Below are 24,312 nucleotides of genomic sequence, written 5' to 3' on the forward strand. Positions count from 1 at the left end.
TGTGTATGTTCTTTTCCCTTTTTCCCCACAGATGATTAATTATTTTTGTCTCTCCGGTGGCCAATTTATTTTTATTGGTTCTGGAGCTTTCTTTCATCAATGAATCTCTTTATAGACAAGTTTGTACTTGCAAGTTCATTTATTTTCTTGTTTTCTATTATAATGTTACTGGGATTTGCAATGCAATGCAATGCCATGAAACTAGCAGCCTTCATGTGATGGAATTATGAATATATGTTGGTTCCATCACAGGGAGCTCTTGTCGATGACGACGATGACCAATGACCTACAGTTATAGCGTTTGACAAGTCACTAATGGTGCTCCATTGATCGTTAGGGACAGCCGGCTAGCGGCAGCAGAACTTTCAAGCTCTTTCCCAAACTTCATAAAGTATGAAGCTCTTTTTCCAGATTTGAACCTACCTCCATCGTTGGCTAGAGAAACATTTTCTTTTCACCAATTGGTAGGTAATACACTGTAATTGCCTTTTCAATCTTACAGATTTTTCTCACTTTGCAATTTCCTTTCTCTCTTCTTTAGCCAACAGTTTTCAAAAAGATTGAATATTTGACTTACCCAAAAGAAAAAGGGAGAAAAGAGACCAACTAAATCCTTTTCCAAAAGCTGCCCATATCGGCTGAGTTGATTCACCTTTTTCCTCAGAGAATACTTGAAAACTTGTACCAGCAGAAAATGAATATTCTGCACCTCATTTAAACTTCATAGATAATTGATGACACTGCAAGGGTTACGCATATTAGAAGGCCTGTGATCAACTGTTGGCACTGATTGGCACTAGCAGCACATAAGCCGCCGAATAATCAATATACTTTTTTTATTGTTTTATTTTTTAATTTGGCACTGGGTATGTGAAGCTTCGCTCAGACTAATCCCGGAGGTGTACAGGCCTTCAGCAAGTTTTCTGCAAGTGCACCTCGGTTAATTCAATATGTTAGACAAATTCTTGAAATAATAGATGACAATGTAATGGACTACCAAAATATACAATCTGTACATCCAGGACAGAAGGCAGGGTTTAGATAAACATAAGAACTTTAAAAAGACGCCTAAACAAGCTCTTTGCCTACAAATATCATACATAGAATAGACAAATGGCTGGCCATCTGCTAGAGGAACCTAATAAGATGATTTAACTCTACATTCAAAAATGGCCACTAATGGAAACAGCAAGAGAACATTCTTCTATCCAACTCTCAGTTCTTGAAAGATGTGTTCATGGAAATATGAGGAAAACAAATGCAGATTCTCAGGGCTTCCTCAAGGCAGATGCTGCACCCATGACAACAGCCAAAACAATGCCAAGACCAGCACCAACGGAAGCCCCCACAGCTGCGGCTGTTAATGAGGATGCCTTGGCTTGAGAATCTCCTCTTGCATCCATTACCATCGCGCGTTCTCGTGCCAGTTCCACCAGAAGTCTATCTCTACCAAGTTCCTTTAATTTGAGCAAGAAAAAAATGAAAAGAAATAAAGTAAACTGTAATCTTTGATCATAAGCATATCAAATAAATAAAGAGAAGAAACAAAAGCCATAGTACATATAACATACATACATACAAAGCTTGTGATATATTGGTTTAACTTTAGATGATTGGCCTCATCTAAAGTTAAACCAACATATCACAAGCTTGCAAAAGTATGACCCTCAGCGACAAAAATCACAAAGATCTCTCTCTAAATAAATATATGCCCAAGTTCATTTTTTGACCTTTCTTCCAGCTAATCACTTGATCAGAAATCTAAATAATACCCAAATTCTATTTTATCATTGAAGAGGTACATCCAGAAACCTAAGTTCTCACCATCAATATGAAGATATGCAATTCAATCCAACCATACCAACTAAATGTTGCTCCATTAAGGATCTATATGTGAAAAAGAACCCTGATCACATTATGGTTTTTCATGGAAGATCTAGTGGGCAGATTATTGTCTGAGAACCATAATATAAGAACTCTAAATCTCTGTTGAATATTGTTTCTATCGTACACATCTTGTTGGGTCTCCATTGATATTTATAGTTAAACTTTACACTGGTTTGTTACAAGGATAAGAACAATATTTAAACTCTACAGGAGGTAGAGATACAATTATACAAGAGGTAGAGTTATAACGCATCTCTTATCACATCTCACACTATGACTTATCTCTTATCACTTTACACTTGAACTTGAACTCTGTCTTGGGTTATCTTTATCTGTAGAATTATTCGTGTGCTTCAAGCCTTCAACACATGAATTGCATCAGACCCAGACAGGATGTTCCTACACATTTTCCACCTTTTCGCTGTGGAATTTATATGTCCAACCAAAGATTTATTTTGTGTATAACATACATTTCAAGTTAAGCAGTTAGCAATTGACAGAAAAGGTTGTCTGAGTAGATTAGAAATAATATTAAAATGAAGTACTTCTCCTTTCCATCCATATTTGCTTGTCAGGCACCTGTTGGCATGATGCCCAACACCTTACTGGTACGTACTCCCCGAAAGACTAACAAGATATAAGTATAATGTGAGTGTCTTGTTTTTTCTCACATGATGTTCATGTAGTAAGTACTCTTACCTATCAGATCACAGTTCTTCAGGTACTTAACTCTATGATTCTCTCACATAAACACAAGAAATATTAATAACCATGTTCGTTAAAAACATATAAATGTCAATACATAAATACACTGTGTGTGTGTGTGTGATTACCATGCCCCTTCCATACACAAATTTGTGCCCATGGTCATAATCCCACACAAGAGCATTTGTACCCTTGTCTGTTAGTGCAGTATAAAATTAAAATGAACGCTTTTTACCTGTAAAGATGCCTCCTCATGGCTCCGAAGCACACAGTGGACTAGCTGACAGAGAGAGGTGACTCCCTCCACCGGAAGGACAATATCTTTCTTCTGGAAAGGCCTCCGAACGAGATTAATTGGGGCAAAAAGAAATTTTTGAGCACCCATCCTCCCATCAGAATCTCCAACAGTTGCACCCAAAGACAAAGAAGCACTTGCAGCACCGGGCATAACATATGGACAGGAATTGATGACTCCAGTTGTGCTTAAAGATGCTTGGTATGCCTGCACAACAGCATCAACTGCTGCTTTTTGTTGATGTGCACTGACAGAAAATTTATTTGTTATGGCAAGGACCCAAGGGATTCCAAGCGATTTGGCCTCATCCAACAGAAGTGAAAGGACTGGCTTTTGTTGTGACACATCTGAGTGATTGTATCGAGGTATTTTATGGGACAGGTTATGCACAAGAACAATCAAATCTGTCTTCCGACTTAGGTCACGAATTCCCATCCATAGTTCATCCTTGAAATGAGAAATCTCCCTATTCAGATCCTGCAGTACCATAAAAAATAAATAAAAAATAAAAATAAAAATAAAAAAACAGGGGAAAGAAAGTAAGGACACATTTCGAGTTAAAAACACTCCTGCGAGCTACACTTGTCATATGGGAATGGGAACTTACCTTGTATATCAAGGAATGTGCAAGAGCCAGCTGGCAATGAGGCCAACTATTGAATAATATTCGTTCATTATAACTAATATCAATATTTCCGAACACAGCAGTGAACAAGTAAGGACATTGATGGGTTTATGTGGGATCTTGGGTTCAAATCAAACTATCAAGAAAAAAAAAATTGAACAAAACGCACCTCTTTTTTTTTTACGCTTCCTATTCTCTTTCTCCATATTCAAAAGTAACATTTGGTTAAGAACACTACATATGCAAGTTGTACGATATACCATGAAAAATAAACATTTCTTCATGTCCTTTTTCCTTTTTTTGCTTCTTTTCTTTTCGTGGGAGGGGAGTGATACTGATAAAGAATTTGAATTTATAAGGTCCAAGTCTTAGGTTCAGCTATCATCCTTAACCATAAAAAAAGTAGACTCATAGTGAAGCAATAATATATTCTACGACATTCAGATGCTAATAATATAGCAGTGACACAAGTAACTGGCCATCAACATCAAAAGGAAAAGGGCCGATTAGGGTGGTGGTTGGCGGAGGAAGCAGTTCAGCTGATTTTTTTTTTTTTTTTCGTAAAATAGTGCACCAAAAACATGTTGTAGCATGATACTTGTACGAAATACAGCAAATGCTATCTGCCAACGTTGAGTGGAACATAGAAGAATTATTAAAAAAAACCCTATAAACAGGACATATCTTTTACATTACCAAAAGGAATACCTGCAAATTTACCCCTGCTGAATCACAGTAGCATAAACCACCAGCAATACCCTCTTGAATGTCAGCCTCAAGGAGCATATTCTCAATATTGGCGATAGTGTTTACTTTGCTTTGACGGAGTATTGCCTTAAGAAGAGAAGTTTTACCAGCACCCTACAGCCCAACCCACAAGTCATTTCAGTGACGACATAAATAATCAAAACAGAACATATTTTTATGTATATAATCGGTACCTCAAGACCAAGCAATTGGACCCTACGAGTTCTGACATGAACCTCTTTAGAGACTGTAGTAAAATCACTGGTGCAGAATATGAAAAAATCACTTAAACCTTCAGGACGGATGAATTTTTCATCACTAAATAATCCTGAAGCTTTTTCATGATTGAGATTGGCAGCATCTGAATCAATAGAAGGAAACATGGGAATCAATGTATCTGCCACGATCTGATGCTTTGGTGGCCTTTTCAAGGGTGCTCCAACTAAAACTCGCATCTTTTGCAATTCTGGCTCTGCTTCATGATTTGAAGAATAAGTCGCTGAAGGAAAGGATTCCACTCTAGTAGCACACCTGGACAGGACAGATACATAATCATGAAGACACCAACCATACAGAAAGAAATCCACGGAGCACCATTTTTTCAGGAATAAGTCGCATTTGTTCATGATGTGCATATGTGCATGAATGAGTGGATGGCTAGGTGTCCTATTTGCAAAATAGAAAATACCATCAAAATTATATAAACTATAAAAATTTTGATGAATAATAATATTTTTTCTTTTTTTTATAAGTAAATAAGATATCATTAAAAGCATAAGGTTTCACCAACATAGGACGTATACAAGAGAACACCTAAATAAAAGGAGAAAAAGAACAAGGAAATCATGATAACTAATTGCCAAAGGAGAAACAAAAGCAATTGTTAACGGATATAGAGCATTGAAGAATAAAGACTTAATCTCTTACAATGTCCTCTCACGATCCTCAAAACTTATGTAATTCATTTTCTTCCATAGATACTACAAAAGGCATGAAGGCACCATCATTCACACAATAGAACTCCGAGTGCTGCCAACAGTCCACCAACACGCATGTAAGTTGACTACTCATCTAGGCATAAACCCAAGACAACCCAAATCGATTGAAGAAAACTTCATAAGGCACAAGCAACCTCACAATGGAGATGAAGATGGCCCACAAACTTCCCATTCCTTTTAACACATACAACACCAATTGACCATAACGACATGTCACTTCCAAAGATTGTCCATAGTAAGAATCTTTCCTAAGGCTGCCTTGAAGGATTCTTACTCCACCAAACACTCTTCCAAGGAAAAAGAAAGCCATCATTACTAATCATGACATTGAAGAAGGATCTAACATTGAACAAACCTCTTTTGGAAGGGACCCACAAAAGCTTGTGACGCAACACAAAAAGAATTGCCACGCAAACAAATCAAGAACTGAAAAGATAAAGGATTGTAGTCTCACCAAACAGAAGAATTGGTGTCACTCTAAGGGAATGGTGTCTCAACACAAGAGAAGAGTAATCACAACTCACAAAGAACAAAATCCATTTATTCATCAATTATAATCTATCCCTATAGGAGTACAAAAAAACACTTAAACTCACTAACTAAACCCTAACCCTAACCCGAACCCTAATTTGACTGACTTTGGGCGCCCATTATTGAATTACCAAATAACAAACTCTTAAAATTAAATAAAACCTAGGATGGGTGACCTCCTGGGAAGTCCTCGTGTTACACCCCTCATTTCGCTTCTTATCAAAAAATTAAATAAAACCTAAAATTAAATACTAATAACCTAAATAAAACTACAACACTCAATTATTTATATTTCATCCTGCATTAGCTTATCCTCACCTGCCAATCATGAGCCACCCTAGCAAAACTTACATTCCACTGATTGGAGGCACTAGAAAGCTCCAAGTAAGCCGCAACAAAAACATCCTTCACGCAATCAAAAACATAAAATTTGGAAAGGCTTCCTCATGAGCCATATCCCCACAACATAGATCATGCTAGAATATAATCTTGGAGCCATCTCCTACCTCAAATCTAGTATGATTTGATAACTTTCCCCAACCCCTCCTAATATTTTTCCATAACCCAACCCAAGCAGCTCATAAGGCACCACCCATCCCACGAACTACCAAATTTAGAATCTACCACAACTCTCTCTCTCTCATGCACATAGCGCCATAGCCATTTTCCTAAGAAAGCACAATTGAATATCAGCAAGCTAGGTTCCCTCAAAGAACACCCTGTACAAGCTTACCAAGTGACATGTGAACTCTTTGCCTAGCCCGCCTAATAAGAATCATTGAAGGTTCACAATACAGTTTGCAACACCCACAGGGAAAGACAAGAGGGACATAAAGTATGTAGGTAAATTAGAAGTGTGCTATTTCTTGTAGTTTGCATGAACGGTTTAGACACAAAAGGTGGAGGCTATTCAACTTGTTATGTAGCCTATGTAACGACCTAGAGAAAAGGTCTAGCCACATTTATGCTATCACCCCAAAAGAACTATAGTCAATTTGAAGCTTTCCTAGAATCCATTATAAAGCCTGGTTTTACCTAATAACTAAACAATGTGGGACTTACCACCCATGACCATCTTTATAACCGCTTACTCTATGGGGGTTACTTTTCATCTTCCCACTATGGGACCGGGGTATTACAAACTCCCCCTCTTACATTCCTGACGTCCTCGGCAGGGCCACGTCATGCAACACTCCAATACCGCATAGCATGGCATTACTAGGTGGCTCTAATACTATTTGTAACGACCCAGGAAAAACTTCTAGCAGAATCTGCGCTATCAACCCAAAAGGACTAGTCAATTTAGAGCTTCTCTAGAATTCATTATAAAGCTCAATTTCACTTAATAACTAAGCAATGCAACTCTATGTGCGTTACTTCTCATCTTCCTAATATGGGACCGGAGTGTTACAGCCTACCACACACATCTTATTATATAGGTTTAGGGAAGTATCACAATGACCAAAATACCACTCAAACCCTAATGACTCTCACAAACCCTAGTAACTCTTCTAACACTCCCGTCAAGCTAGAGCATATATATTAGATAAACCCAGCTTGGAAGAAACAAGCAAACGAAAAACACCTATAAAAACATACTCTAACACTCATCCTCAAGTTGGAACAGCTCGGAGCATACAAAACAAAGACATAAAAATAAAAGTAACAATAACATTTGCTAAGAACTTCAACGCTAATCAAAAACTCGTCGGAAAACTACAAGAAGCGGTCGGATCTTGTTGCAAAACACCAAGGACCAGTTGGAACACACTGCAAAACACCAAGGTTAGTCAGATCTCGACAACCAACAACGGAAAACAAAGAGTTGATCGGATCTCACAGCAAAACACCAAGGCTAGTTAGAACCTCGATAGAAAACAACAACCAGTCGAAAACCACTGCAAAACACCTAGGCCGGTCGGCTCTCACTGAAAAACACCAAGGCTGGTCGGATCTCAACAGCCAACGACGATCACGTTGCTCATAATCAACAAACAATAACAAAAATTGGAACAAGAACTACTTCCCCTGAGCAACAAACCCAATGGAAGCACCATGTCCATACCAACACAAACCGGAACTAAAACACAATTGAACCGGACATAAACTCAGGGTCATAAAATCCACTGAATTAGTCAAGAAAGGCACTGCACCGGCTATACAAAAAGCTAAGAAAACCACTGAATTGACCTGGAATGCACTTAACATGGTGAGAAACACACTGAACCGGTAAAGAACCAACTGAACCGGATGTGAAAGATGTTGGACCAGATAAAAACCAAGGAAACTCGGCGTGAACCAGATGAGAGACAATGCAAACCTCCTAAACCGGTCAAAAACCAGCAAACCCAGCTATCCTTATCCAGGAAGGGAAGATCCAAACACAACTCCAGATATCCTTATCCAGGATAGGGAACAACTAAGCAACCAGAACAAAACAGGGTTGTCTTTTCCACAACTCACCGGCGACAACCATATCTTGCAGGAGATCACAAAAACTACCGTTAGGCACCACAAAACCACTTGAAAATCACCGGAGATGATCATACAGTGCCATAAAACACCACAAAGTAACCGGGAAGCCACAAACCTACCAATAATCACCCAAATTTCACCGGAAAACCACCGAGCACCACTGCACACAGCACAGTACACACACACACACACACAAAAGTAAAATATTATTTATTGTTATTTTGGAAAAGGAATTCATTGGTGTAAAAAATTTTGTTATGTCTTTTGTTTTCTGTTCTTAAAAACAAAAATATTCACAAACAACCCAAAACACAAAATACTCATAAAAACAATAAAGCAATTTTCACATTCATGTCACATCAAAACACTTTCTCAAAAAAAAAAAAAAAAAAAAAAAAAAAAAAAACCCAAAACACATTAACAAATATAGTAAATGTTTCTAACAGTAAAAAAGAATATTGTTTTTCTCTAGAAGCTGAAAATTTATAACTTGTACAGTCACTAGAATAAAAAAATATTTTGCAATTTTTTTAAAACAATTTGCAACCTGATTCAGGGTAAGATGCAACTGCACCCCTATGCTTTGGGCCTTTAATTTCCTCTTCTGACTATCCCTCAGTAGTGACACCTAACTACTCTAACCCAGCATTTCTGTCAGATTCATACACACTCGCGACATGTGCAAGGATGTGACCTGTCAAAAACCACATGTGGCTCTTCTCTTTGTCTCCTTCCTGATTTCCACACAAGGACTAAAAGAACATCAACAAAACACTTCGAATCAAATCCCAAACATACATCACCAAAATCCTGAAGCAGCTCTTCAACCTCAAGCTTCGATCCAATCCTCTTAAAGTCAAGACCAGGACTTTCCTCGCCATTGCTAGGAATCAGAGTCACATGCACAGCATGAGCAATGGACTCAGTACAACTTACCCAAGGCACTGGTGAGTGCTCAAGTGAATCGGCATGGGTATCCCACCAAAATATGTCTACAAGGTGCAAGACACCAGAAGCGACATCATCTGGATCCAATATGCATCATGTAGGAAATGCTACTACTCCCCAGACCAACCAAATCTTCAAACCGACAAAATTCAGATCCAACCAAATGCTACTCACTTTTTTTCAATATTTCTTTAAAGTTTCCACCATTTTTTATGTTGGGATTATCCGATCAGCCTCATGTGATTGCGTTATGATGTTCTCGAACAGCATTAATGCCAGTTTGGATGTTTGGGGCTTTCCGAGACACAAATGGGGTGGTTTTGGGTATTTGGTCAAGGTTCTCAGCCTTGGGAGTTGGTATTTTTACTAGTAGAGCCATGGACAAGTAGGTGTGAGGGTTTTTCAATGTTCGGTTGATGGTAGAGCTGGGTTAGGTTATGGGTGTCATGAAGATGGTGGTTTGGCTGTGGGTTTCTAATCAGTGAGGAAGAGTGCAGCAAATGGTGGGTGTGTGGTGGAATTGTAGGCTTTGGTGGTGTGCAGCTATGAGGGAGTATTGATGTTTTCTGTTCTTGTTTGTGTGGGTTAGTAAGCAGATGAAGAGAGAGAGAGAGAGGTGTGTGATCCCGGCCATAATGTTTGTGCAGGTCTCAGTCCTGTTTAGCCACAAGTATCTTTGTAGAAAATTAAATCAAGTGCTCGATACATGACACAAGGCCTGTGTTAGATTATAATAGCTGGGTACTATAGGAGGTGTGACCAAAATAAATTAAAATTCAAGGGAATGTCATAGAAAACAGCCAAAGCATAAGCCCTTTAATTTATTATGATCATCAGTGAACAAATTCCAACAACAAAAGGCTCAAAACTTGAAATAAAGATTCCTTGGAAAGCACACCAAAGGCACCCCCGTACACAAGTGAAGAGCATATTAGTCAGGTCAAAAGCTCAAACAGGTGTAGCAAAGAAGCAATTTAACCAAAAGATATTATTGTGAATCATGTATTTAAAAAGTAAAAACATATGACAATAGCCAAAGTATTAAAAGCATTAGGTTTGCAAAGGTAAGTGTAGGTGATCTGAAGATACCGATCATAAATTATGATGATGAGGATGACAATGATTTAAAACGATGACAAAGTATCTTCTTCTTTTTTTCCAAGAACAATAGAAACAGCAAATGCCAGATTGCAATCACAGCCTTGTAAGACCACTCTTGCCGATCATATAGGATGCACAAAATGATGGTAAAATTAATTTACAAAGACCAAAAAAGAAAGAACATAAGAGCGGGTAGGGGAGGATTTTATGACAATGACAAAGAACAATACCAGTTACCATTCACTTGAGCGTGAACCAGTGTACAGAGATGCAAACCAAATCCAGTGATATCAACTTTCAAAGGTTCTCCATTCTTCTCACCAGGTACTCCATTCCATCCAAGAGGAGCAATTGAAGTAGCCGTGCGAATAACAGGAGACTCAACAATATGCCCAAGCTCTACAGCGCCTGCAACCGATAGACCAAGCCACTGTTGTAGGTGTGGAAACTGAGGCAGTGGCTCGATTCCTAAGAAAGATGAAGGACTATCACTCATACACAGGTCATAGATTCTGCACAAAAGACAAAGCTGCATCAAGTATGATGCTCACATTTCCTGAATTTTCATGCTAATAACGTCAAAAGGGACCCTCCAGAGTAATGTATCTAAAAAATTAGATATCAACCTTCAAGTTCTAGTGATATCCTTTTGCCAACCTACAAGAGTCCAAGTCTGCATAGTTTGGATGTTATTCAGTTATGGCCACTCTAAGCAGATGGTATTGCCATCCTCTAATTCCAAATCTGAGAATATCTTTTCAAGTAGACAGTTCAAGAAGCAATCACACTTTGAGGATCTAAGTTGTCAAATTTATTGAAGTTGCATGAGAAAAAAAAAAGAATAAAAGAGATATCAAGAATTAATTGATGATTTTGAACTGTTCCATTTGCTTCAAACACACAAATAAGTCCTATTACCAAACAATAATTTCACTATAAACTTTTAAACCCATCTAAGAAAATTCCTTGGTCTACAACCAGTGCCAATGGATCATGATTTGATTTTGACAAGGTGACTAACAAAACAGGATTTCAAGGGACAATTGCAAATAAATAACATCAGTTCGGAGCTAGATTTGTTAATGTAATAGATAAAATTCAAGTACATACAAGAACCTGCCAGCAATGTAACCATTGACTACCAATCTGGGGGCAAAGGAACAACATACAATCATAACTGAATTGTGGTATTGAAAAATGTAATAGGTAAACTTTTGAATCTACAATAATTCACACCTCTGAAATCGAGACCGATATGACTTCATGGAATGTGATTGAAACCGTTCCCTTAATTCCGCAATGACAGATTTGACCTGAAAATGTCTTTGCCAGAAGAAAGTAAACAAAATGAGAGATCCCAGAAGACACTACTATCAGCTACCACTCATGATCATGAAGAACAAAGGATTTATGTCACAGAAATATTAAACATCTTGCAGCCCCAAAAAGAATGAAAAAAAAAACTAATAAAAAGATGGCTAAACAAAGGAAGCACATACCGATGTCAACTTTGAATACTCTGCACCTGATAGTGGTTCCACTGATAAATTCTCCAAGAGATAAAGCTGTAATAAATAAAAGGCTACTAATGAAGTCACCAATACAACGAACAGATCAATAATTAAAAAGACTAATATAAAGAACTGATGTAGGACGATATTTACCTTTATTTTCGTTAAAAACGAAAATAAAGAAAATATCAAAAATAATATTGGAGCAACGCTGCTTGATCAGAATTTTACTCATTCTCAAACAATGGAAGTACAAAATGAAAGATTGCCACGATTCCCGCTGATTGTCAATTTTATATTAGGATTTTATTAGGACTTTAATTTCTTTCCTTAATAGGGTTAGATTTGTTTTAATTATTTTCTTTTCCTTATTTGGATTAGGTTTACTATTACTACTAGGAGTAGGTTTACTTTCTCTACAAGTATTTCTCTCCTATAAATAGGCTAGCTTATTATGTAAAAACCGACTCATTGAATTATTATAAAATTAGAGAATTCTCTCTCAAATACTCAGGGGAGTTTTATTTTTCTTTTAGCCTGCGGGCTTATTTTTATCTTTTGGGTAGAAGACGAAGACGCTTCTCCTTGCAGAATCAAAGACGCTGTTCTTTGATTAATTACCTTAGTCTTCCGCTACGTAAAGCACAGAATTAGTAGCATGCAGTTATGTGAAAACAGGAACCCCAATAAAGACAATTAAGTTGGCAAACAGCATGTGATGATGCCTCTAATATTGGAGAAAGAAAACAGAGATACACTTTTTTTTGTTGATAAATAACGATTTCATTAAAAACCAAAGGGCACACTCAAGTATACAAGAAAAACACCTAACCAAAAAAAGAAAAAATGTCAAAAAAGTCATGAAAACTAGAAATAAGAAAACAATTATAAGCGGCTATCCACTGGAAAAAGGTATAGAAAAAGAAGGCCTTAAGCTCCACCACCGTCCTCTCACTGTCTTCAAAGACAACTATACACACAATCTCTAATACCACAACGTAAAGAAAAATAGTTGCCACTGGAATTTACTTTACAAAAATTACTCTGGAAGACATTGTTAGACTGGCTTAAGTTATAAGACTTGGGCACCAAATTGTTAGCAAGTCAATAATGTCACATACACTCCGTAGGAATGGACAGAGACCCCTATGAGAATCAATAAACTACAACAAGGGAACCTAATGACTATGAAACAACTAGGACATGCCACCAAAGAAAAATAGAACATGGATTGCTAGCAAGTAGCAACAATATCAACAGAAATTATGTAATATCAGCTAGTTTTCCGATGCTCATGCATGAACTCTATGATGACAAACTATTAAAAGAAAAACAGACAATAAAATGAGTTACATTATATATATACCTGCCCAAATGGAACATAAGAAGGTAAATAAGGCACTTTGCGCCAGGTCCTACTATCTCCACCTTTAATGCTGCCTTGTTCTTCTAACTTTCCATTTGTTGCTACATCCAGTGGCCCTTTATTAGTGTCAGAAAACGGCTTAAGGGAAATGCCATCTGAACCCTCTTGGATTTCAAGAGACTGTGGTTCAACTACTTCATCTTCAGCCAAAGTTGTTGCAACAGAATTAGCTGATAAAGACGTTTCTACAGAGTCAACTCGTTTTCCTGTATATTTACTGAACTGTCTCCTAACACTCTCCAAAGGAACAAGCTTTGAAAGTCTCCAAAATGAACTCTGTACAGGACCCAACCCCAAAACCAACTGCTCTCCATTGTTCTGTTTAAGTTTCTCTATCCCCTCCTCACGTTTTAACATTGATAAATTAGTAGATTCAGCTTCAGCGGGCATTGAGAGAGCCTGTGCATTATAATGATGAAAATATGCTGGAGACAGGATACGAGGCACCAGATCTTCTGGAATGCAGTAACTCTTGAAATAATGTTGCCAACCTTTACTATTAACATAACTGAAAGAAAATACAATAAAATCAAAACATGGATTTATTATCTTAACCAAGTCAAACCCACATTATTAAAAAATTACATAGTTACTACAAAGATTATCAGAAACCTACTCTCTTAAAGCAGCATTTCCAACTGGGGGCTGGGAGAATGTTATACATTTAACAAAAACCTGTTCACTTTCCTTAGATGATGATGAAGCAGCTATGACCCTCAAAATGGCAAGAGTAGCTAATGCTGCTACCTACAAAGACAAAATAAGCGTAGATGACAGGTATAGTATGAGTAATTTTCTTTGATAAGCAAATTAGTTTATTGAAAAGGCCACAGGTCGCAGCCCAAGTAAATTATGTCAATTAATCATACGCAGAGGACTGGCTAAAACTGAAGCAAAACAAGCTAATCAGACTCACTGCTCCACCGAGTGAATGTCCACACAATACAAGCTTTCGCTTCTTCTTCTGAGCAAGCCTGTATAACTCCAAAGCAGGTATCCCTTTAGCACGAGCCAAAAAACCCTAAAGAAAATTGGAAAGACAAAAAAAATCAGAAAGACACTACACAGACAAGAATGCTACATTAAGCATGTGTAGGATGGAGGAACTAGACACCAACACATTAGCATATAGAGAATAAGAGCTGCATAGCAAAGTGAGGGAAAACAGAAGTTAAGATCTAAGATATTTGACATATGCAAATGAAACATGATCAAATGGACCATGAAAACAATAACTGCTATCTTACCCGATGGGCAGCAGGTTTAGATTTATCTTTTAATTGCTTAGATTTTGATTCAAGGGGATTCCAGACCAAATTTCCCCTTCGACTTTCATGCTGTTCAGATTTAACAGTTTCAATTTCCTCAGCATCTTCCATCGCATCCTCATGAAATATAGCACCTTGCAGTATATTTGCATCAGCCATGACATCCCTTGATTTTTACAAAAGAAAATTAAAAAAAAAAAATCACAAAAAATAATACAGACAAAGGCAGCTGATAAATAAATTACATCATCCTTACTTATACTGCTTTGTTCCAACGAAGGAAGCAAATAATGTGTCACCTGCTTCTGCCAACAAATACCTGTAACAACCAACATGCAAATAAGCTTATATGATAGAATAAAAAATTAAAACTTATTAAAAATGAAAATAAACAAAACACCTTGAATAAAAACAAAGAAACAATACATAGGTAGACATATAACTTTACTACATAAGAAACTAGAGTAACTTTCCTGAACAGATAATGTCACTACTACCACACCTACAGTCAACTAATATAGTAAAATTTTGAAATTTCAACATATCCAAAGTTCCATATCTTTGTTTGCACCAGCTAACATTGGAAATCAAGTATGATACACTTAACCATTTATAGACAAACATCAACCCATCAAAACTCTAATACATTTAAGAGATATGCTACATACACTCCCACTTCCACACTCCCAAGTACACACTCCTGATGTGGCAATAAAAATCACCATTGAATCCAAAATCCAATAGTTATCCATTCATCATCTAATTGTGATTTTTACTAACACGTCAAGGATTGTGCACTTAAGAGTGTGGGAGTAGGAGTAGGAGTGTGTATAGCATTTGCCTACATTTAATCTTCCATGTTTTACATTTCTTAACAGGAAAAGATCTCTACTACATGGATGCTTGCTCTGGTACACAGGACAATACAGAAGGATGGCGCACCACTTGAAATATCATACAACATAGTGGATTGATATAGAGATTGCTTGACAAAAACTCAAAACAATGATGTAATATTCTGTGTGTGTGCGCGCGTGTAACCTCTTTTTCCCAAAACTTCATTATCCACAATATTCCATATGACCTAAATAAGTGCCATTCAAAAAAGGGACGAAAAGGAAATGGAGAGAGGTAATTTACTCAAAAAGTAATAGTTTCAGAGGGTAGTAGCTAATTCCGTAACTGAAAGATAGGCCCACAGATGGGAAAGTAAAAGATATTACAACCTCAGCAATCAGTATTTAATAATTAAAAAAAAAAAAAAAAAAAGTGTATCAACAGACTGGCAAAAGAAAAATCATTTTAAAAAGGAAAAAATGAAAAATCAATCCATGTGATTTACCTAATTTACAATTAACTATCTTTAGGATCAAAATAAACTCAAAGGTCTCTAAGGTATGCCAAAAAAAAAAAAAATTAGTCCCTGCAGTCAAATTCTGTCAAAACATTTGATGGATTCCATTTAGTGCCAAGTCAGCACCAATTTTTTTTTTTTTATAAGTAATTGAAAGTATCATTAAAAGCATAAGGCACCCTTAAGTACACAGGGAGTACAAAAGAAAAACTAAAAGAAGAAACAAATAAAACCCAACCAAAACCACCCACAAACACCCAAAAAAAGAACGAAACGACAACAAGACACCCACAAGCAGACACATGCACAAGACCCATCGCTTCATCACCCAGCCAAAACCACCCTCTTGCCTTTATCCCGGTTAGAACAGTCGCCTCTACCATCAAAATTAATAGAGCACCCCAAATTTTTAAGCTCCCTCCTACCTTTCGATGTAGAGGGAGAAGTCAAAACCTCATGACGTTGTTCCTTATCAAGAACTGTCAAGAGGTCCAAGATCTTTTTCTCATTACCCCCACAAGAGATCCCCAACAAGGGGAAAACCTCTTTTGCACATTCCACTGCCTTAGTGTAGCCGCCATCACCAGCAAGTTTAATCACAACAGTTCCATCCACACCATTGATGAAACCCAAAGCCCTATCCAACCCATTGCCCATACCAGACTCTCTCTCTCTTGCTGTTCGCCAACCACCTCTGGGGGTGGCTCATAGGCCTCTCGTTTTCCTTTTTAAAAAAAAAAGAAAGTAATTTTATAAGTTTCTCTAATTTTTCTTTTTTATATTTTTATTATTTTTATTAAGAGTGACAAATGTAGTCATTTTATTGGCGCTGACGTGGCACCTAGCAAAATATATCAAATATTTTGACAAATTTGACTATAGTAACTGAATTGTTTTTTTGGCATACCCTAGGAACCTCTGAGTTCATTTTGATACCAGATGGAGTTAATTATAAATTAAATAAACCAAAGGGATTGATTTTACACTTTTTCCTTTTAAAGAAAGTATTCAAGAGAAATAGAGCAGAACACACCTGTGAAGAACATGATCTGAAGAAGGTTGCACACGTTCCAAAGAAACAATGTGCCCTCCAAAGTCGGCCTTAAATTTATTTACTGCTCGAACTATCTCAGCAGCTGGTTTCTTCATGTATGGAAGAACAGATACCATAATTCAAAGCAAGTTCAGTTCAGTGCCAAAACAATTTCAATTAAGAACTATTCCACCAGCAAAAACATAGACGCATTGTATGGGTCAACATCATTGCATTTTTATTGCATCCCAACTTTGTAGGCTGTCAAAATCAACACTATAGACAATGGAGACACATGTATGACACTAACAGACATCTATATCATTATCTAAAGCCAAAGCCACCTTCTGATCAGAATGACAACAAGGCTTGAGGGGAAACAATGTTATACTGGTCTGTGGATAACCTCAGGAAACACAAGATAATTATAATTGGCCGGTGTTTTGTGCAAAGAAATTGGGGAGACAGCAAACAATCACCTTCTTCATTGTACTCTCATAGAGAATTATAGTCATTAGTGGTTTTTTGTTTGGGGCCTCTTCAGTTACGCTTAAGTTGGTAGTGGTTACTTGCGTGTTGAAGAGGCTATTCCAAGAGACAACTATGTAGTGTTGTGTGGACTTAGCAAAAAAAAAAGTAGTGTTTCTTGAAATGTAAGAACCCTCCCACTCGAGCATCAAGCAAGGTGCATTAAACATCCGTATTAACCAGCATTGAATCTAAATCTCATTAATAAAGGAAATGGGGAAAAGTCCATGAACTAAAAACTGTTTTCAGAGAACAGATTAAAGAAATCACAAATAAGATATTCTAAATAGCTTTGCTTTCCCTAAACTAAAAAACAGAAAACAGTTTCAAGATATATAACTCTCTATGTTTTTCTTTTCATAAAAAAGGTGAAAGTGTTTTTTTTTTTTTTTGATAAGTCTTTTTTTCCTTGGCGCAGACCGCGCCGGGGTTCATTGTTCGGCAAGAAGGCACGAGTGTCTCCCTACCATTCGGGGGCACAGGGCGAGAACACCCCCCGCCCCCAGTTGTTTATACAAGTTCGCGGGTCGTTCTGCTAGGCAGGTTTCGACAATGATCCTTCCACAAGTTCACCAACGGAAACCTTGTTACAACTTCTCCTTCCTCTAAATGATAAGGTTCAGTGGACTTCTCACGACGTTGCTGGCAGCGAACCGCCCACGTCGCCGCGATAAGGGGAAAGTGTTCTAAGGGAACAGTTCACACTTTTCTTTTATATAATGTCATTCTAAGTAAGAGCTAAAAAGGCAATGGAGAGTCTTTAAACTCTACTAGAAAACTCCTCCAATTAAGCCTCAAAACTACATCAAACGTGCACAACCATATTGCCACTGTTTTTATAATGGAATGATAAACAGATTACAAAATAATGGTCACGTTTTTCGCAAACAAATAATTGAACGAATTTAGAAATATCAAAGCCCAATGATCATCGAGATGCAACTAGTCGAACACTCAAAATTATCAACAAGCGCCACATGCAATTTAACTAAAACTGCCTATCATTACTGCCCCTGCATTACAAGGGTCAAGGCTTAAAACCCACATGCACATGCCAAGATCATTTCTCCTTCCTGTACTCAAATTTCTCACAACCCATACAACCAACGAAAGAAAAACCATTACTTCTGGCTTATGAAACAACACAATAAGAGAATCTTCTCCAGATCTTCATTTTCCTTCCATACCTTCGCCCTTCTCATTAAACCACCAACCGATTCTTACCGTATAATCAAAATCCACAATGCCCTTTATTTTCCTGAGGTTTCTAAACAACCAAAGAAACATTTTAAGCAATTCAAAGCGTCCCAAAAATCCCATACCTTGTAAACGCACTCGGCCAGGACCATGCAGCAGAGAATGTCCTGCAAGTCCGAAACGGACTCGGCCTTGAGTGCGCGGCAGAGTTGATGGAGTTGCTTCTTCCGGCGCTCGTACTCTTCCTGGATCATTTTCCTCTGCTCTCTGTCGTTGTTGTTCCACGGCCACCGCATCCGCCATTGCAGAGGCCCCCACGAGACCTTGAAAAACTTGGCTCGCTGGTCTCTGATCCATGACTCGACTCGGCTCTGTATGGACTCCATTCGTGTCCGTACGAGAGGGTGTTTTGGGGGTCGAAGAAAGAAATGGAGGAAAAGAGTGATGGGGATTGGGGAATCTGGGTTTGATTGGAAAGCATATGCCCCAGGCCCAACACTGTTTCCGTGCGTTTTTCTCCTTTCTTTTTAAGAATATAATCGTTTTGGTACTATTCGGTAGGGGTGTCAAAAATTACCGGGAAACCGGAACCGGAACCGAAAAACAGGGAAACCGGAAAACCGGAAACCGGGGTCCCGGTTCTGGTTCCGGTTTGAAAAATCCAAAAACCGGGTACCCCGGTTCCGGTACCGGTTTTTGGTACCCGGTTTTTACCAGGAATACCGGAACCGGGTTTCCATTTTATTTAATAATATTTATATATTATTATATTTATATATTAATATATGTATTATATATATTAATATTTTTTACACTTAGGTTTAGGTTTAAGGTATTTTAAAAAATTAAATTTTTATTTCTAAGGCCCAAATAGGCAAAAACATTGATTTTTTAGGATTTTTGGACTTTTTTAGGTTTATTTTTTAATTATTTGGAACAATTACAACAAAGTTCATTTAATTTAGACTAAAAGACTAAAAGATTTTAAAAAAAATTGGCCAACTTATGAAAAAAAAAAAAGGGCTTATTTTAGGCCAAATACCTAAAATAAGCCCCAAAACCAATTTTTTAAAAAAATCGGTTACCGGAACCGGCAGGTAACCGGGACCCCGGTTCTGGTTTTGGCCAAAAACTGGAAAACCGGACCGGGTTGACACCCCTACTATTCGGTTGTACAAATTTTTAAGGGGAAAATATAAAAGAGCATCAAATGTCTCCTCCGTTTGTAATATAACCCCGCAATGTTTAAAATATACGAAAGTAACCCAACAAAATAATGAGTGACAGAAGGTGGCTTACACTACCTACAGGTTAACTAGAGAAGCCAAGCGCTAGTGGCAAGCCAAGAAGGCGTTACTCGTCGTGGAGCTAGGATCGGAGGTAGCCATACTTGGACTATCTTCAAGAACAAGTTTAATCGGCATTTCGTTCCTAGGGTCGTGCAAGATGTGAAAGCAACGGAATTCATGGACCTGGTCCAGAGGAGGATGTCCGTGATTGAGTATGTTGCGAGGTTCCTTCAGTTATCAAGATTTGCTATGTATATCATTTCAGGCAAGGAGAAGAAAACGAATAAGTTTGAGAGGGATCTGAACACCCATATCCGGACTATGATGACGTGCTTCAATATTCGTAACTTCTCTCAATTGGTGGATCGGGCTTTGATCTATGAGGAGAGTTTGACGGAGAATGCGGTAGAGTTTGCGGATCAAAAGCGAAGGGCTCGTGGATCTGGTTCATCGACTAGAGGAGCCAAACCAGTTAAAAAAATGGTTGTGGGGAGTCATCCACCCCAACGACCACAAGGGCGTACCCCAATTGCCCCTCAAGCTCAACCTTAGCAGCACTAGAAGGGCCAGACGCCAGAGTTGTGCCGGAAGTGTAACAGGGTCCATTGGGGACTCTGTAGGATGGGTGCTAGGACGTGTTACCAATGCGGTTAGTTCGGCCACTTCAGCAAAGACTATACGGGGAAGGCAGTCCCTCAACTAGGGACCAACACGAGTCTACTCGCTTATTCCTAGGGGGATCTAAGGTGGCGACAGGTACCATCCATATACTTGGATTCGAAGCATCAGTTTTATTTGATTCGGGGGCTACCCACTCTTTTGTATCTATCATGCTTGTAGGACTATTTAGACTTGTGATACTTTGGAAACCGGTCTCGCTGCAGCTACCCCTGTAGGAGAAACTGTATTGTGTATGCATGCAATTTATGGATGCCTTGTGAGCAACTTAGGAAGGGTTGTTGTAACATCCCGATATTTCTCTTTTTTTATCTTCTAAATAAATTGAGTGTTACGCTGAAATAATCTTACAATGCGAAAAATCTGAAATTTATCAATACAAAACAATACCCTTAAAAATATTTTTGTTTATACAAATACCCACAATTATGCCGAACAAGGCATTTATACAAATTTATCTGACTATATAAACTCTAGACAAACTTCACCAATTTAGAATCTCTATACATCTCAAATATGAAGCTCTAATCACAACTGCATAATTACCTTGACTTTCCATTCCTGCAAGCACTACTAAAACTGTAAAGTAATGAGTCAATTGAGTCACGATAATATAAATCATTGTTGAAGCAATTATATCAAAGGCCAGACATTTAATAAAACTACAAATATCTGTATTATTGAATATCAATATCAGTCTCAGTAAACAAGAATACTTACAGTGGATTACATGAATGGATCATCAAAGGTAATTACTTGTTGAAACTCATTCTGCTTCACACAGTCTCTTTCTTTCAATATCTCTCACTGTCTCCAAAAACTCCCTCTCAATCTCTGATTCTCTGTCTTCATCTTTCTCTGAATTATCTTCGTCTCACTACCTCTCCGTCTAACTCTGCCTCTCACCATCTCTCTCTCTCTCTCTCTCTCTCTCTCTCGTGTTCTTTATTTCTTGCAGCACTTTGTCCCGCCATTTCTCTCTCTGTTCTGTGTAAACACTCTTAGAAAGAATAAAGATCGAGTAGAAAGTGGAAGAAGAAAGAATATGTGAAAGAGAAGGGAGAGGAGTGGTAAAACTTGTGAAGGGGAAGAGCTCTATTTATAGGAAAAACTAAATACTATTCTACCTTCCATTTACAATTCTACCCTCATTTTACTATTCCATCTACCAACACTATTATACTTACCATTAACTATTCTACATTCCATTTACAATTCTACACTCCTTTTACTTTACCAATACTATTATACCTACCATTAACTATTCTACATTCCCTTACTATTCTACTTACCAATACTATTCTTCCTACCATTTACTATCATATTATTTCACCAATTACCATTCTCTAATTACCACTCTCCGTAACACCAAAAATTTTCCAAGAATAAAAATCATTGGCTAAAATGAATATTAAAATAACATCATCATCAAAATAATCTATTTAAATAACTTTGAAAATTCTGGGGTGCTACAGTTGTTCCCGCAAACTTAGTTGTTTCCCCTATGAATAGTTATGACGTTATTCTTAGGATGGATTGGCTGGCTAAGCATTTTGCACTCATCGATTACATTAGTAAGCAAGTTATGCTCAGGCCATAGGGAGAAGAAGAAGTCACGTCTGTTGGATCGCAAGTAAGATCCTTACCTCCCACTATTTCTACAGTGCAGGCCATAAAGCTTATCCTGTGAGGAGGTCAGACGTTCTTTGCATTTGTCATTACCCCGGCGTAGGAGGAGGAGAAGAACTTGCAAGATATCCCTGTGGTGCGGGCTTTCCAGATGCCTTCTCAACAAACTATGCTGGATTGCTGATAAGTGCAAAAATATATATATTTTAGCCCCTTAATTTATGTGTGTTAATCTTTTAGTTGTGCTATTTTATGTTGTTTTACTTCATTTTCATGTTTTTATCTATTTTTAGGTCTTTGAAGGAAAAAGGAAGTGTTTCTGGGAGTTTTGGGCATCAAAGGCCAATTTTGGATAAAACTGGAGTTAGGATCGAGCACACCACACTTAGGCTCGAACGCATCAGCGCTCGAGCGCAAAAGAGGAATGATCGAGCGTAAGGCATGGCGATCGAGCGCACTCGGGCAACCCAGATGTGGAAAGACTTATTTTTTACTTAAAACTAGGTTTTCCCAACCCTAATTGGACTATGATTTTGTTCTCCGATTTTTTTAGGTTTCCTATGGTTTCTAGGTCTTTCTAAAGCCTATAAATAGACCTCTAGATCTCTTAGAAAATATACAATTCCAGATAGGAGAATTTGGAGACTACTTCAAGAAGCGTTTTCCGGTTTCTTCTTTCCATTTTCTTTTTAGTTTTAGTTTCATTATGTGTAACAAAACAATTGTTAGGGCTAGATAGAAGCCTTAATCATATCTTTTTAAGTTTAATATTAGTGTCTTTGTTTCAATCATATGTGGTTATTTTAATTGATTATGCCTATGTAATTGAATTCCCCTTGTGAATGTGTCTCACCATTATTTGCTTATGATTGGAATCTGTTAATTAAGTCAATTTAGATAACTAAATCTTGGGCTTAATAAAGTGACAAAAAAACCTCATCATGGGTTCTTGGCTTAATCAACATGGAAACTAGGAGTACATATCATGTCTTACGATTCATGTGTTTGTCGATCTCCATAGAATTATGTTTCCCAAGAACAACTTAATAGATACAATGTTAAATCCCTTAGGGAAGAAAAGAATTAGAGTATATACCATACATAATTCGTTGCTTAGGGAGATCAATAATTTAAGATGTAGATACTATGCCCTTAGATTGACAAACATTAAAATGCCATGTGATTGGAACATTGATCTAATATTTTCTTAATTAGTATGATTTGTAGTGAATATCAAAACTCTAACCTCTTCATTATCTTTATATATTTTCACCATTGCAAATCTATGACAATTTGACAATTTAATTTAGGAAAATCAAATCTAAATAAAATTAACAATCCTCGTGGGATGATTGTTAATTTTTTAAGACATGGATTCGGTGTGGCTGAAGTCCATGTGGGATGATGGAGGAACCACACGAGCAGACATGATAAAGATTATTATCTCATTGGCATTACTCAAGATTAGGCATGAATCTTATTACTTTATTTCCAGACATTAATATTTTGGGATGTAATATTTTGATGACCAGTATTTGACCAGTACGCTTGATGATCTAATTATGACATGATGTTTTATCTTTACTCTGGTGATTATGTTGTGAAATTTAGTTATTGTTTTCTATTCTTTTAGTTTAAAGTCTTCCGCTGTATTCTCTCATTTATGACAGGTTAAGATCCTTGAGTCTTGTCCCAACAGGGGTGTAGGCTGGGAGGCGAACTATGGAGTCAATTACCAGTTAATTGATTTCCACAAGGCGTTACACTTTTCCACTGTTTTTATCATGTCTTTGAATATTTCTTTTCTGAATGAACTTGGTGGTTATCTAAACAACTTTGATATGTCCTCAGTTTCTTGTGTTAGTATTGCTGAATCTCTTAATTCTTCTAACTATATTGAAAGTGATCGTATTAATCCTACTCTTTCCTTGGATGCTTTGCTATATTCCTATAATACGATGTCCAAGGAACTTTCCACTCTTAATCTAGACACTGATTGTATTATGGATGATTTAGTCAGAGTTAATTCAAAAATAGATAGACTAAAATTGGACAATGAGATAAAAAGAAAAGAACTCCATATTGTT

At 37.4% G+C, this 24,312-nt stretch overlaps 1 protein-coding gene across 1 annotated transcript; it reads right to left on the minus strand.

Moving 5' to 3' along the window:
* Window positions 1-819: 819 nt before the first annotated feature.
* LOC132187117 (uncharacterized) lies at window positions 820-19,106 on the minus strand. The gene is made up of 14 exons (XM_059601302.1): window positions 18,755-19,106; window positions 16,905-17,014; window positions 14,774-14,836; window positions 14,497-14,683; window positions 14,166-14,270; window positions 13,866-13,996; window positions 13,190-13,757; window positions 11,812-11,877; window positions 11,549-11,625; window positions 10,543-10,824; window positions 4,454-4,790; window positions 4,221-4,373; window positions 2,828-3,364; window positions 820-1,457 (listed from the first exon to the last, which is right to left on the minus strand). The coding sequence occupies exons 1-14, from the start codon at window positions 19,013-19,015 to the stop codon at window positions 1,269-1,271; spliced, it is 3,066 nt and encodes a 1,021-aa protein (XP_059457285.1). The 5' UTR covers window positions 19,016-19,106; the 3' UTR covers window positions 820-1,268.
* Between the last annotated feature and the right edge of the window lie 5,206 nt (window positions 19,107-24,312).

This window comes from Corylus avellana, chromosome ca1, assembly GCF_901000735.1.
Source record: "Corylus avellana chromosome ca1, CavTom2PMs-1.0".
NCBI classification, from domain to species: domain Eukaryota; kingdom Viridiplantae; phylum Streptophyta; class Magnoliopsida; order Fagales; family Betulaceae; genus Corylus; species Corylus avellana.